General features: G+C 48.5%; 1 protein-coding gene across 1 annotated transcript in view; it reads right to left on the bottom strand.

Annotated features, from left to right (window-relative positions):
* Positions 1–211: 211 nt before the first annotated feature.
* The window catches only part of DOK5 (docking protein 5), a 150747-nt gene continuing 136460 nt past the window's right edge, over positions 212–14498 (bottom strand). The window contains exons 7-8 of the mRNA XM_061438013.1: positions 10225–10345; positions 212–915 (exon numbers count right to left, since the gene is read on the bottom strand). Coding sequence (XP_061293997.1) covers positions 851–915; positions 10225–10345 — 186 coding nt within the window. The 3' untranslated portion in view covers positions 212–850. The remainder of the gene's footprint in view (positions 916–10224; positions 10346–14498) is intronic.

Raw genomic sequence — 14498 nt, 5'->3', positions numbered from 1 at the left:
GCCCTTATTTCCTTGTCATGCCCCTCTTCATGACAAGGTCCTGGGACGAGCAGATGCTCAGCACAGGCAGCTGAATGAAGGAGTGAAGAAACACACACACGGTTGGATACTATCAAATGCAATGCTCAGGGTTCACACTGAAGATGTTCACACACCTTCAGAAACACTGGAGATACAGAGAAACCCATGTAGCCAGAAACCCAAGACCATATGGGTGAAGAATGATCTTTTATTTTAAAACGTTTTTGGAAGGTACATGGAAGAAAATAAAAGCTTTCTTAAAAGGGAGGGGAGAGGGGAGATGGTGTAAGAAACTGTGACCCTGGTAAATAATATAAAGGGTGCTGGGAAAGGTGACTTCTTAATGTAACAGGTCACACTGAGTCCAAGCACTGATTTAACCAAGTGGGGATATAATAAAATACGATGGCCCATAGTTAAGCAGAACCATAATATTAATAACTGAGGAATATGGTATAAACAAATAACAAATAATTAAGAGCCATTTTATTGTCAGTACTGTCAAACAATTGAAACACTCAGAAGGAAAATAAATCACAAGAATCCGCAAAAGGGTAAATTCAGGGAGGTGCAGGGCACACGCTATCTACAATAGAAAACCACAGCCATCAAAGGGGGAACACAAAGTCGATACCTATAGAGCAGGTTTCAAGTATGCTAATTTTTTTTTTTTAAAGAAAGAAAAGGGGAAAAAAGAAAAAGAGTATTGCAGAGTGTCCCAGGGACCACACAGGTAGGCAGGACGCGGAGCTGCTTGCCGGCACGGCTCCCCGGGCGCCCTCTGCCCGTCCGGGTGGGTCTGCGGCTGACACAGCTCAAGCCAGGCCCGTCAGTGCTCAGATGGGTAGGTGGGAAAAGTCTCTGTTCGATGAAGCTTCAGAGGGCTGGTGACACCTTTTCCAAAAGAGATTTTAAAATCAGCAGTTGCAACCACAACCAGGTTAGCTCATCGCAAGTTTCTGTATAACAGACATAAATAACGTAGGATACAGAACGCTTTTCCCCCAGAGGCTACTCCCAAGGATATGCAAAGGAGAGTGAAACCACACTGAAAGACGGGGTGCTTAACACATCACTTGCGTGTGGCCTTTGCACTGCTGCTGCCGCTGCTGAGTCACTTCAGTCGTGTCCGACTCTCTGCGACCCCAGAGACGGCAGCCCACCAGGCTCCCCCGTCCCTGGGATTCTCCAGGCGAGAACACTGGAGTGGGTTGCCATTTCCTTCTCCAATGCATGGAAGTGAAAAGGCAAAGTGAAGTCGCTCAGTCGTGTCCGACTCTTTACGTCCCCATGGACTGCAGCCCACCAGGCTCCTCCGTCCATGGGGTTTTCCAGGCGAGAGTACTGGAGTGGGCGCCATCGCCTTCTCCGGGCCTTTGCACTGGCTATGTGCGAACCAGGCTCCCCAGGTGGCTCGGTGGTAAAGGGCCCTCCTGCCAATGCAGGGGACACGGGTCCCACGCCTGGGTCGGGAAGATCCCCTGGGTCGGGAAGATCCCCTGGAGAAGGAAATGGTAGCCCTGTCCAGGAATCTTGCCTGGGAAATCCCAGGGACAGAGGAGCCTGGCCAGTTACGTTCTAAGGGGTTGCAAAGAGGTGGTGACAACCTAGCGACCAAACAACAGCAACGGGATCAAACCAGGAGCAACGAGGGGCAACCGCCTCCTCGATATTTCATCAACCAACTCCTACACCCAACAGATTTAGGGAAAACGAGATACAATCAAAAGACTGGGGAATCTTTTGGCGAGAACACCGTTTGGAAACCAGGTCAGAAATAAGACAATATTGTATTTATTCCTAGGCAATCCTGTGGTAAAGGAGGACCTCTTAAAAGCCACACAGCCTTTATTATTTCAGGTTTAAGTTCCAAACCAAGGACAATGAAGGTGTCAGGAAGGCCAGGTCAGGAAGAAGTCACACGAGGCCACTGCGAGTCTCCTTTGTGACACCAGACAGGGGCTGGCGAACTTCATAAAAGGGCAGATATGAAGTACTTTAGGTTCTGCGGAGTGTATGGTCTCGTAGCAACTACTTAACTCCACTGCCTGCAGCTCAATAGCAACCAGTTAATCTGTAAGGAATGGGCGTGAATGTTCCCATGAAAGCTTGTGAACAAAAACAGACAGCAGCTGGATTGCCCAGGAGGCCAGCTGGCCATTTCCTGCGGCCAGAGCGCGTGGTTTGATAAACACAAGAGGTGCTCTACTGCCATCTGCTGGCTAAGGGCTGTTGCGGTCCGGTCGCTAAGTCTGACTCCAGGACTCCGTGAACTGTGCCTGCCAGGCTCCGCGGTCCTTCACTATCTTGCGGAATTCACTCACATTCAAGTCCATTGCATCAGTGATGCCATCCAACCACCTCATCCCCTGTCGCCCCTTCTCCTCCTGCCTTCAGTCTTTCCCAGCATCAGGGTCTTTTCCGGTCAGTGGGCTCGTTGCATTAAGCGACTAAGGGTTACCACACGCAAAGGAATTTACAATGCAGATCAGGTGAAGAGCCCTCAGAAGTGAACAAAGAAAAATCTACACTATAGTTCAGACTTCCTGGAGCCAAACATGTAGATCAAGCCAGTCTAACCGGCTAAGCAGAACATGCCCGCCCCACCAACGCGCGCTCAGAACGCTGGACGGAGCAGGAAGGCTCATGGTGGCGCTGGCCCTACGCCCTAAGCGCATCTCCTTATCCCAACAGCCCTGGGCTCCATCACGGCCCAGTCTAGTCCCTTTCTGACATAAGAAATCGTGGATTCAGATATTTACAAGCCTCAAATCTGAACCATAAGAAAACTATATATGTATCATACAGTCACTGGTACATATAGCGGTGACTATTAGAGAAGTTAGAATAGTAAAATATCCCAATCACTAGAGATCATTCCTTCCAGTTTCCCAATCATTTTACACATGAATTCAATTCTCCTTCCAATGCACACAAACGCGTGCAAAGGTCACACACAGAGGTCACAAGCTGGTGCTGGCCTGTGGGCCCTCTCTGTGCCCAGCCCTGTTCTCTGGCCTGCACGGGGCACAGAGCACGCGGCATTCCTTGTCGACATTGCACACTGGGGAAGGCCAGGCCCATGGCCTGCGCTCTCCCCGCCATGTTCACCAGGGAGCCCACCGCGCCACACTGGCTGGTCCTCGTGGCCCCTACAGACGTGCGAGTGTGAGACCCGGGTTTATCTGTCATCATTCTATTCTAATTTGCTCGGACCTTAATCTACTTCTCTCTTACTAGATGCACACACAATGTACGTAGCTGTATTAGAATTAATACTGAAAAACCAACATTACAGAGAACAGATGGTGGTTGTCAAGGGGTAGGGGCTGGGGGACAGATGGATGGGAGTTCGGGACGAGCAGAGGCAACTGTTCTATCCAGGAGGGACAGACAAGGCCCTGCTTACAGCACAGGGGGCTATAGTCGATGCCCTGTGATAGATAATGGAAAAGAGTATAAAACGCAGGCACAGGCGCCAGGGGTAAAGGAACCTGCCTGCAAATGCAGGAGACAGAGACCTGGGCTCGATCCCTGGGTCGGGAAGATCCCCTGGAGGAGGGCATGGTGACCCACTCCAGTACTCTTGCCTAGAGAATCCCATGGACAGAGGAGCCTGGTGAGCTGCAGTCCATGGGGCTGCAAAGAGTCGGAGACGACTGAAGTGACTTAGCACACACATATATGTGTGTGTGTGTGTGTGTGTATAACTGAATGTATACATATATATGCATAACTGGATCACTTTGCTGTACAGCAGAAATTAAAACAGCATTGTAAACCAACTATACTTCAATAAAAGATAAATATTTAAAAAGAAAGAAAACCCAAGGTTAAGCCCTCCAAAGTAACCACTTGCTCAAAAAATCTATCCTCCTTAGGATAAAAATGTAAATTGCACGACCTGGAACCAACCCTCTGGAGGAGTTATTTCCATCACATGGTATTCACTTTGGAAACACCCGCAGTGGCAGAATTTCCACCCAAAGGCAAGCATATACAATGAAAGAAAGACCCTAAACCAGGAGTCAGAACCCTGGAGTTCTAGTGTCAGTCCGTCCACCCGCTGGCCATGTGATCTCGGTGACTACTGACCTCCAAGGGTCTCAGTTCTGCCTTCATTGAAATGGAGTCTCTGGCCAACTCCACCTGCTGCCAGGTGAGCCAGGAAAGGCGAGAAGGGAGACGCCCGTAGAGTGGCACAGACATCTGATGCGGCTCCTTGATTTCCCACGAATATCCAAAATCACATCATGCTGGATCAATGATATAAGTGCCTATGTTTTTCTCATTTTTGCTTTGAAACAAGGGACGCTCTCTTCAGAGGCAATTTCTACAGAAGGGTTCTAAGCATATTGAGAAATGGAGCGCCTTAGGATTAAGGGCAAAATTCCTAACATGTTAACTTAAAGAAGGAGATGAGGGAGTTTAAGAAGAACATTGCCAAGAAGCTGGACACACCCGGCTCTCTCCTAAAAGCCTTTATGCACCAGTCACACCGCTTCCTTTCTGTTCTTTGAAAATCTGAGCTCCTTCTGCACCAGGGCCTTTGCATATGTTGATTTCTCTGTGGATAATGCTCAATAGGACTCCTCTTTTCAGATTCCAGGTCTTGGGGTAAATGGTGCAGCCCCTCTAAAGAAGTCTCTTTGTGACCCTCCTCCCCAAACTGGCTACAACTCTGCTTTACCATTCTCTACTACAAACATTTTCTTTTCAATATGACACGGACCAAATTTGAAATTAAATATGCGTGTGTAATTGTTGGCTGTGGCTCTCCTTCCGACTATAACCTGTAGGAGGCAGAAACAAGCCTGTGTAGTAGTCCCACTATGGCTCCATCACCTAGCATAATGCTCAGCATAAAACAGATGCTCAACTAACATTTATCAAACAATGAATGAATGGAGACGAAAGCCTCAGCTCCACGACACAGGTGATCCTGGACACATTACTAACTTCAAATTCTGTGTCTTAGCCGCTCAGGGGAATAAAATACTCCCAGGCGGCCGCTTTGCAGTCTATGAGATCACGTATATTACATTCTGGCTTTCCTAGTGGCTCAGTCGGTAACGAGTCTGCCTGCAATGCAGGAGACCCCCTGCAGTACAAACACTGCTGTCGCACAGGGGACCCAGGTTCAGTCCCTGGTCAGGAAGGTCCCCTGGAGAAGGGAACACAACCCACTCCAGTGTTCTTGCCTGGGAAACCCCAGGGACAGAGGAGCCTGGCGGACTATAGTTCCTGTGGTCGAAGAAGAATCAGACACGACTAAACCACCACCACCACGTTAGGTTCCTAGTGTAGACAGGAACACAGTGGGTCCTCAAGAAACAGTAGCTTTTATAAAGATATGCAGTGAGTATGTCCTATCTCCCTTGAAAGGAACAAAGCTGGCACTTTACTAGTTGTATATTAATGTCAGTTTATATTTTTTAAAAAAAGGAGAGAAGACTGCATGTTCACCTTTACAGAGCCCTGGCTTAACCAAGATTAAACAGATTTATTTTTTACTGCAGGACATCTCAGAGTCTTGAAAATATTGATTTGCTCTCTGAATTTCCTAAAGAATTTAACATGTAGCGCAAACCAGTCCATCCTAAAGGAAATCAATCCTGAGTATTCATTGGAAAGACTGATGCTGAAGCGGAAGCTCCAATACTTTGGCCACCTGATGGGAAGAACTGACTCACTGGAAAAGACCCTGATGCTGGGAAAGATGGACGATGGGAGGAGAAGGGGACGACAGAGGATGAGATGGTTGGATGGCATCACCGACTCAATAGACATGAGTTTGAGCAAACTCCGGGAGTTTGGTGATGGACAGGGAGGCCTGGCGTGCTGAGCGACTAAAAGACTGATTTTGCCCCCAGTTATTGGACTCTAGACTGAGTGACTTCACTTTCACTTTTCACTTTCATGCACTGGAGAAGGAAATGGCAACCCACTCCAGTGTTCTTGCCTAGAGAATCCACAGAGTCGGACACGACTGAAGTGACTTAGCAGCAGCAGCAGTACTTTTTTGGAGGAGGGTGGCATCAACCAGGGTCAGGACAATATAGAAGACAACTGGGAAATGGCAACTCATTTTATACAATGAATTCTTAGAAGAAGCCTGTGAACACGGGGCTCAACATACAGCTGAGTGCTTCTATTTCATGTATTTTTTCCCAATTCTCACGATGAAACTTACACGTTAATTCTGTAAGTGCCTAAGCAGAGAAGAGAATTTAGTTTTCAAACTGGAAAATGGGGTGGAGGAAGCAGCGAAGATGGATGAACACATCTTAGGGTACGCGGGCGTGTCAGACCCCGCACGCTCCTCTCCTCACCGATAGAATAATAAAGCGGTAAATCCAAGCGTCCACCAGTAGGGGGCGCTCTAGCACCAAATTTGGAGAGGAAACATTTCTCAAACCTCTTGGATAAATTCCCTTATAAAGTTCTGCATGATTTCCAAGGTTAGCCACTGGATCCGTCAGACAAAAATCAATCTGAAACACATTAGGGGAGGTGAGTTGGCCAGAGGAATTACAACTCACGGATACCAGCAAAACAAGATACGAGGCGCTGTGTAAGCTCATCGTGGGACACACACAGGGCCACGATGTTACTCATTTTCTCAATTTCCTTTTTTTCTGGGGGTGGGCAGAAGGGAGGAATAAAGGCAGGTGGGACAGGTGGAATGCGTGTGAGCCAGCTCAGCTGCTCAGTCCTGTCTGTCTCTTGAAAACCGCAAGGACTATAGCCCGCCAGGCTCCTCTGTCCACGGACTTCTCAACAAGCACGCTTGAGTGGGTCGCCATTTCCTCCTCCAGGGATCCTCCCAACCCGGGGTGGAACCCGTGTCTCCTGCGTTGCAGGCGGCCTCTACCGCTGAGCCACCGGAAGCCTCATAGGTGGGACAGATGAACATTTCCCATTTATTCGTCGTGTGAATGGCCACCCCTGAGACGTGAGATAATTTTATGTAGTCTGAACATTTTTTAAAAATCTATCAAATTTAGTGGTAAATTGAGTTTCCAAGCTATTCAATACATCCACAGCACATATTAGCACTGTATCTCAATGAATACTGGTGACTAAGAAGCAATCCCAAGATAAGACAAATATAGACAAATCTACATAGAACTTGCTGATGAGGTACTATCTCGGAAACATTGGTTACAAACTGAGTATCAAAATAAAACACATTTACATTAATTCCTACACAGGTAACAAAAGTATGTGAAAACAAACAATTTGATGAAATAATTGATACAAAACATAGAAAAAAAATCACTGAAGCAATTATAATGCCATTCTCGTGCACAGAAATATACTAAGATAATAGGATATTTCATTGAGTATTAGCATGCAGTCAAAACAGGAAAAATGTAAGAATTCTATTGGGAGCTTAGGTTCAATGAAGGTTATACTATGTAACAAACAATCATAGTTTTAATTATCATCTTCAATCCTAGAACACAATCACCTTCAAAACCCTATACAATTACCAGTCACAAAGTTTGATAACCCATCATCTCTGCAGGGATTCCATGGCTTTTTTTTTTTCTTATTATCACTGGAATTTATTTCATCAGAAACTAAGCAATCGCTATCTTTAAATTACTGTCTTGCAAGCACTACTACTGTGCTCATTTGTAAAATCTGTACCAATAAACTTGGACTTACTTCTACAGCGATGCACACAGACTTCATTTTCTGCTTCACTGCATTATGCTTACAGATTTGCACTTTTGTTAACTTTTTAAAATTTCTTTTTGATTGAGTATTTTAGGGCCTCATCATGCAGCATTCGGGATCCCAGTTCCCCAACCAGGGATCGAACCCACGCCCCCTACCGTGGAGGCAGTGCAGGTTCCTAACCACTGGATGGCCAGGGAAGTCCCTATGTATTGTTTAAATGGCAGATCTGCGGCGATCCTATGCTGAGTGAACCTGTTGGTACCGTTTCTCCAACAGCACCTGCTTACTTCGCATCTTTGTGTCACATTTGAGTAATTCTTGAAATATCTCCAGCTTGTTCATTATTATACTTGCTTTGATGACCTGTGATTGGTGATGTTTGATGTTACTACTACGACCCACCGAAGGCTTACGTGATGGTTAGCATTTTTTAGCAACAAAGTGTTTTTGAATTAAAGTATGTATATCTTTTTAGACATACAACCTGTTGCACACTTAATAGACCATAGGCTAGTGTAAACATAACTTTAATATGCACTGGGAAGCCAAAAAAATTTGTGTGACTCGCTTTATCACAATATTCTCTTTATTGGGATGGTCTGGAACCAAAAGGGAAAGTGAAGTCGCTCAGTTTGCTACCCGTGGACTGTAGCCCACCAGGCTGCTCCATCCGTGGGATCCTCCAGGTAAGAAAACTGGAGGGGTTGCCATTTCCTTCTCCAGGGGATTTTCCTGACCCAGGGATCGAACCCGGGTCTCCTGCATTGCAGGCAGATGCTTTACCCTCTGAGCCACCAGGGAAGCTAATATATATCCAAAATCTGCCTGAATCTCATTACTGTTGAGTGTTGGGTTATAAAAATAATAAATAACAAACTTAAATATAAACTGAACTGAAATATAAAGGCTTATCAAATAACCCCAAGTCCGATTCTGATGAGCCGTTTGGTTTGTGGCTTGCTATATTTGATAAAAACAACGCAAACTTCTCTAAGGTGATTTTCCTCCTTCATGGTGATGTTTTGTGTTGTTCTGCTCCGTGTCTAGAGGTAACATTATCACCACTGTTTTTCTGGAATTAGTGGGTCAGTAGTCCTTGGTGATGTAGTCCCTAGAAATTGGTGTAGTCCCTAGAAATTTTATGGAGTGGTGAGCTTGAACTAAGCCATAAAGAATACTGAGAGAAATTCTCAGTGGGGGAAAAAGTCTGTACCAGTGGTGTGAACCATTTCTGTGACAGTAAGGGAACTGGGAGAAGGCCTTGTCAAAAGTGATGGGGATGTTTATTTAGGTCTGTAAGGCCTGATAGAGCACGGTGTAACTTGTGAATCTTATTTTCAGTAATTGGAGAAATGTGAAAAAGCAAAGAAGATAGTCTGAAAACATGGGCAAGAACAATTTGGGGAAGCAGAAGCCTGCTATAATTCAGGTGCTGTCCAGGTCAGTGTAGCAGTTAGCTTCTAAGCGAGTTCTGCACCAGTGTGGCAACACATGAAGACCAGGAAATTGACTGATTTCTGTGCTTCCTAAGTCAACTAAGGCCTGTGTTGGCAGAGAATTGTTATGTTCTAGGCCAGTTATATTCAATAAGGGCCTCTAGTAATTATAAGTTCCTATAGTTAATTCCTGGAGAAGGAAATGGCAACCCACTCCAGTGTTGTTGCCTGGAGAATCCCGGGGACGGAGGAGCCTGGTGGGCTGCCATCTATGGGGTCACACAGAGTCGGACACTGAAGCGACTTAGCAGCAGTAACAGTCCTTGGTGATGACACCAGACTCTTTCAGCTATGTACTGTTTTCCAACCGTAATACGGGCTTTTTGCATGCAGGTAAATTTGCATTTTTTTGTTGTTATGGTTGAAAAAGTTGTGTCTATATGCTAGGAAACAGAGTTGTTTTCTTTGTTGCAAACAGATGCAGACATTGTCAGAGGTAGCTATATAACCCAAGGAGCACACAAACCATATGTCAATAGCATCTAACACATCTGCTCTAAACTTAAGATTTTAAAAAATATGACTACACCGTCAGGGCCCTGGTAAGACCTTTAGTCTTCGGTCGTTTCTGATAAACGCCTACTTGTTTTGAAAGGGAGTTAGGTTAAAATAATTGTAAAATGAGGGTCTCCTTCATGTGACATTTCCTCTGTCCAGATTGCCCTGAGGATGTTTCGTTTTTGTCCTCCCCACAAGACAGGCGGGGTCTCAGGGCCCTGACTTGGGATGGAGCCCGAGGCCCCTGCCTCAGAAACACGAGGCTCTGGGGGAAAGGGGACTAACCTGCGGGGAAGGACGCAGCATCCGGAGGACTCTGGCCTCGTTGCGCCCCGCCCCGCCCCGCCCCGCCCCGCCCCGCCCCGCCCCGGAGCCCCAAGGAGCCACGCCCCCCGCCCCTCCCCCAATGCGCCCCGCCCCGGAGCCCCGCGGAGCCCCGCCCTCCGCCACGCCACGCCCCCCGCCCCGCGGAGCCACGCCCTCCGCTCCAGCACCCTGCCCTCCGCCCCGCCCCGCTCACCTTGCAGGCGGTACAGCTGCCCGGTGCTGTGCTGCCGGGTAATGTGCTGCCAGTAGGCGCTGCGAGGCAGAGGCACCATGGTGCTCAGCGAGGCGGCCCGCTCGCTCATCTTCACCTGGAGCTGCGACAGAGGAACAGAGCGCAAGTCAGCAACCCAGGGCTGCGAGGGCTGACCCGGGGAACCCCCGCCGAGGAGATCCACCAGGGGAGATCCACCCGGGGGAGCCCCACCCGCGGAGCCCCACCCAGGGAGATGCACTCGGAGAGATCCACCTGGGAAGCCCCGCCCAGGGAGATCCGCCCGGGGAGATCCACCCAGGGAGATCCAATCAGGGAGATCCACCCTGGGGGGGGCCCACCTGGGAGATCCACCCAGGGAGATCCACCCGGGGAGATCGAGGGCCGCGGAGTCGGCCATCCAGAGCCAGTGGGCTGGCCCGTGGGGGAGCACGTCTGTCTTTGCTGACTTGGCAGCACCCGTTCTTCACACGTTGGCAACAGGGTATCATTTTCCTGGCGGGAACTTCCAGCGACTCAGCTCAACCCACCTGGTCACGGTGGGTGGACCCCACTACGGATTCGGGGGTGGCCCAGGGACCCGAGTCAGGCCAGTAAGACACAATCCCTGGGGACATTCATTAGAACTTTTGTGGAAGAATCAGGAGAGGTAAGTTAAGGGTGTTTTGCCTGCTTCGGTCATTGCTGAACCCCAGGGTCTAGATCATGTCCTGAGGTGGTAAGTACGCAGGACGTACTTCTGGAGTTGAATGTGGGAGCTTTCTCATCAATGTAGGGAGTTGATGGGGGGACAGGAGATGGGCCTGGGGTCTATCCTGGCACAGTAAGAAAGAACAAGGCAGTCAGTGGACACTACTCTGAGGAAGAAAGCCAGGGAGAGTCCTGACGAGCTCCACTGAGGCCTTGGTTCCTACCTGAACCCAGAGGCTAGGCCGAGAGCTCTCACTTACACCAGCCCATTTCGTCTTAGTCTAAGCTGATATGAGCTGGGTTTTAGCACTAGCATGGGCCTTCCCAGGTGGCGCTAATGGTCAAGAATCCACCAGCCAATCCCGGAGATGCAGGAGACCCGGGTTCCATCTCTGGGTCAGGAAGACCCCTGGAGAAGGAGATGGCAACCTGTTCCAGCATCCTTGCCTGAAGAATCCCACTGACAGAGGAGCCCAGCGGGCCACAGTCCACAGGGCGGCAGAGTCGGACACAGCTGAGCACTCACACCATCACCAGCAGAAGAAAACCTCTGTCTGCTCCCACAAGTGCCTGATCCCCTTCCAGGTACTGAGGGGAAGAGGAAGCTGTGGCTTTTGGCTCCAAGTATCTAAGAGGACCCATCCTAAAAGATACAGTGTGAGGCTCCACGTCCTCGGGGAGGAGTAGGTCGTCTGTCCAACCACACTGGGGGACGAGTCCGAGAGAAGACAGCTTAGAAGGACGAGCAGGGAGGGACTAGGGGCATACAGGGACGACGCAGGAGGAAGAGAGGGTGGGGTGTGATCTGAGGCAGCTGCCCAGTGCCCCCGGCCCGAGCCCTGATCTGGCACAAACATGACATGCTTTTACTGTGTCGTACCACAGAGGTGACTCTGATGTCCCAGAGCAGCTTGCATATCAAATGACCCACCCCAGTCTGATAAAAACGTGTCCAGAAATGGGTTTAGACAAGGATGGGTGTTAGGAGACAGTCTGCACTCATGGAAAACTAGGGGCAACGTAAGCCTCCATGTCTCAGGGCCTGGCTAACTGCGGACACGCTGGAGTGCTTGGCAACTGCAAATCAGAGGACGGCAGATTTACGTCAACTGAGAAGGAAACACTGCCATACTGTGCCATTACGGAAGAGCAAATCGCAGACCATTCTGTCTAGTGGGATGCCACCTTAATTGCTCATCTGAGAAAAGCTGGTATTAAATTTATCCACTTGGATTCAGTGAGATGATGCCTGCTTAGCACTTGCCTAACAAACCAGGCACAGCGAAAAGGAAGGACTTTGTGATGATGAGTATAAACTGCAGTACCCTCCAAAAGGTTCCTTTTAAACTCCCCACTCTATACATCTCATTAACATAGTAGTCTCAGGCGTAATATCTGTACGTTCCCTCAATAAAGCCAAATAATACGAGACTTCACACCCTGGAATCCAAAACTCGTTGGAGCTGACGTGGTGGTTTAGCCGCTAAGTCGTGTCCGGCTCTTGTGACCCCATGGACAGTAGCCTGCCAGGCTCTTCTGTCCATGGGATTCTCTAGGCAGGAATACTGGAGTGGGTTGCCATTTCCTTCTCCAGGGGGTCTTCCCAACCCAGGAATCAAACCCAGGTCTCCTGCATTGCAGGCAGATTCTTTACCAAAGGGAAGCCCAATGAGACTGACTCTAAAAGAAGATTATAACCATCTTTCCAAAGACTATTTTAATTTACATATCCTCTATTTTACACGTGATGGATTGAATTCTCTCTTTACCACAGTAGCACAATTACTTAAATGTGTCCAAGTAATTACACAGCACTAGATTTTGTGGGGACATATTTTCCCTAAACATGTCCAATTAAATCAAAAGGGTTAAAAAGTTGAAAACAAAGGCTAGTAGAAAAGTTCTGGGGCTGTTTTCCTGCTTCTGCAGAAATGAAAGTCTCAAAGTTTAGCAGCAAAAACAAAAACCAACCAAAAAAAATAAAAACCTATTTAGCAGCGACATGCGGTGACGTTCAACCTCATGAACATGGAGTACAAGAAAATAAAGAGAGGAAAAGAACTGAATATTCAGGCACCGATTATTTGCTTTTCTTAATAGAAAGGGATTATAGTTAAGATAGTAATATTTTTAATACAAAGAAAATATTTGGGAAGCAGCCATCACTTCAAATCACTTGCTACTTCACTGTGAACATACTTCTGCAGCCCAGCATGGTCTGATTGTATTTTTAGAACGCTTACTTAGGAACAAAAATAAAATGGCACCAATGCCGTGTGTCAAGAGAATATCAACCAAGCCTGGTCTCTTCCTTCCTCAAACCTTTGAAAGAACATCTAATTTTATCAAAGGGGCATTTTAATTGTCTTTGGAGAAAAGTGCTAAGAAAAGCCTTCTTAGTTAACACTGCAAAAATGTCTGAATTCTCGAAGCGTGAGAAGACTTGGGAAGTCAGCGATGATGCCCCAGTCAGAAGGTGCCGCCTCACCCCACCTCACTGCCACAGGGAGCCCCACCCTCTGACTTCAGCTCAGCACCCCTCCGTCACCCCTCTGCACAATGGCTGGGCCCAAGCCACTTGCTGAGTCCTGCCATTTCCACCCACCCAGGTGCCCACACCCCACTCCCCACTATAGCAAATGCTGACTCCTAGGCCTGAGGACACTCCGACTCCTCACCTAGCTAACAGCTGTCTGCCCTTCAGAAGGCGGCCCAGGAACCACCGCCTGACCACTCTTCCTCCACAAATGACACCAGGCACTCTTACCAGACGGTGGCTCAACTGGTAAAGAATCTGCCTGCCAACTCAGGACACACAGGAGACGCAAGAGTCGAAGGTTCGATCCCTGGGTGAGGAAGATCCCCTGGAGAAGAAAATGGCAGCCCCCTCCGTATTCTTGCCTGAGAAATCCCTGAACAGAGGAGGCTGGCGGGCTACAGTCCACAGAATCGCAGAGTCAGACCCACCTGAGCATGCACAGCCCTGCTCTCACCGTGGTCATCTCGCTCTTCTGTGATGGCAGCCCGCCTCCTCTTGCAGCCCATGCACTCCGAGAACACGAGATTGTATCTTTCATCTCTGTATCCCCAACACCTGACTGGGACCCCCAAAGACTGAACAAATACAGGATGGAGGAATCAATGAGCCAGAGAACCCAGCCCTGCCCAGGGAGCAGGGAATAAATCTTAAATCAACCCAGCAAAGCAGCCTGGAGCTGAATTCCTACTGAAGCTCTAGGTCCAGGTTATGTTACCGTGGTTCTCGGGGCTGTGGAGAGCGTGGTGACAAGACTGAGTCACTCTGTACTTTGCCGCTCATGTGACGAGCAGAAGCAGGGTGTCCAGCTCGTCACGTTTATCCGTCCTACTAGTGTCGGCTCACGATCCCGCCAGGGGAGAAGGACAAGGCTTCGTGAGTGACAGACACACACCTTCCTGGACTTCACCACCCAGACTTTCCCCTAGACGGCAGGATACGTGGAGGTCTCTCCCCGCCCAGCCCGAGTGAGTTCTGATGCTGCTCGGTGGCCTGAGATAATCAATCAACGGATGGAGCTGGTGCGGTT

The sequence above is a fragment of the Bos javanicus genome, chromosome 13 (genome assembly GCF_032452875.1).
Source record: "Bos javanicus breed banteng chromosome 13, ARS-OSU_banteng_1.0, whole genome shotgun sequence".
NCBI lineage: Eukaryota > Metazoa > Chordata > Mammalia > Artiodactyla > Bovidae > Bos > Bos javanicus.
Note: the sequence above shows the minus strand (reverse complement) of the source record. Positions and strands in the feature narration are given on the sequence as shown.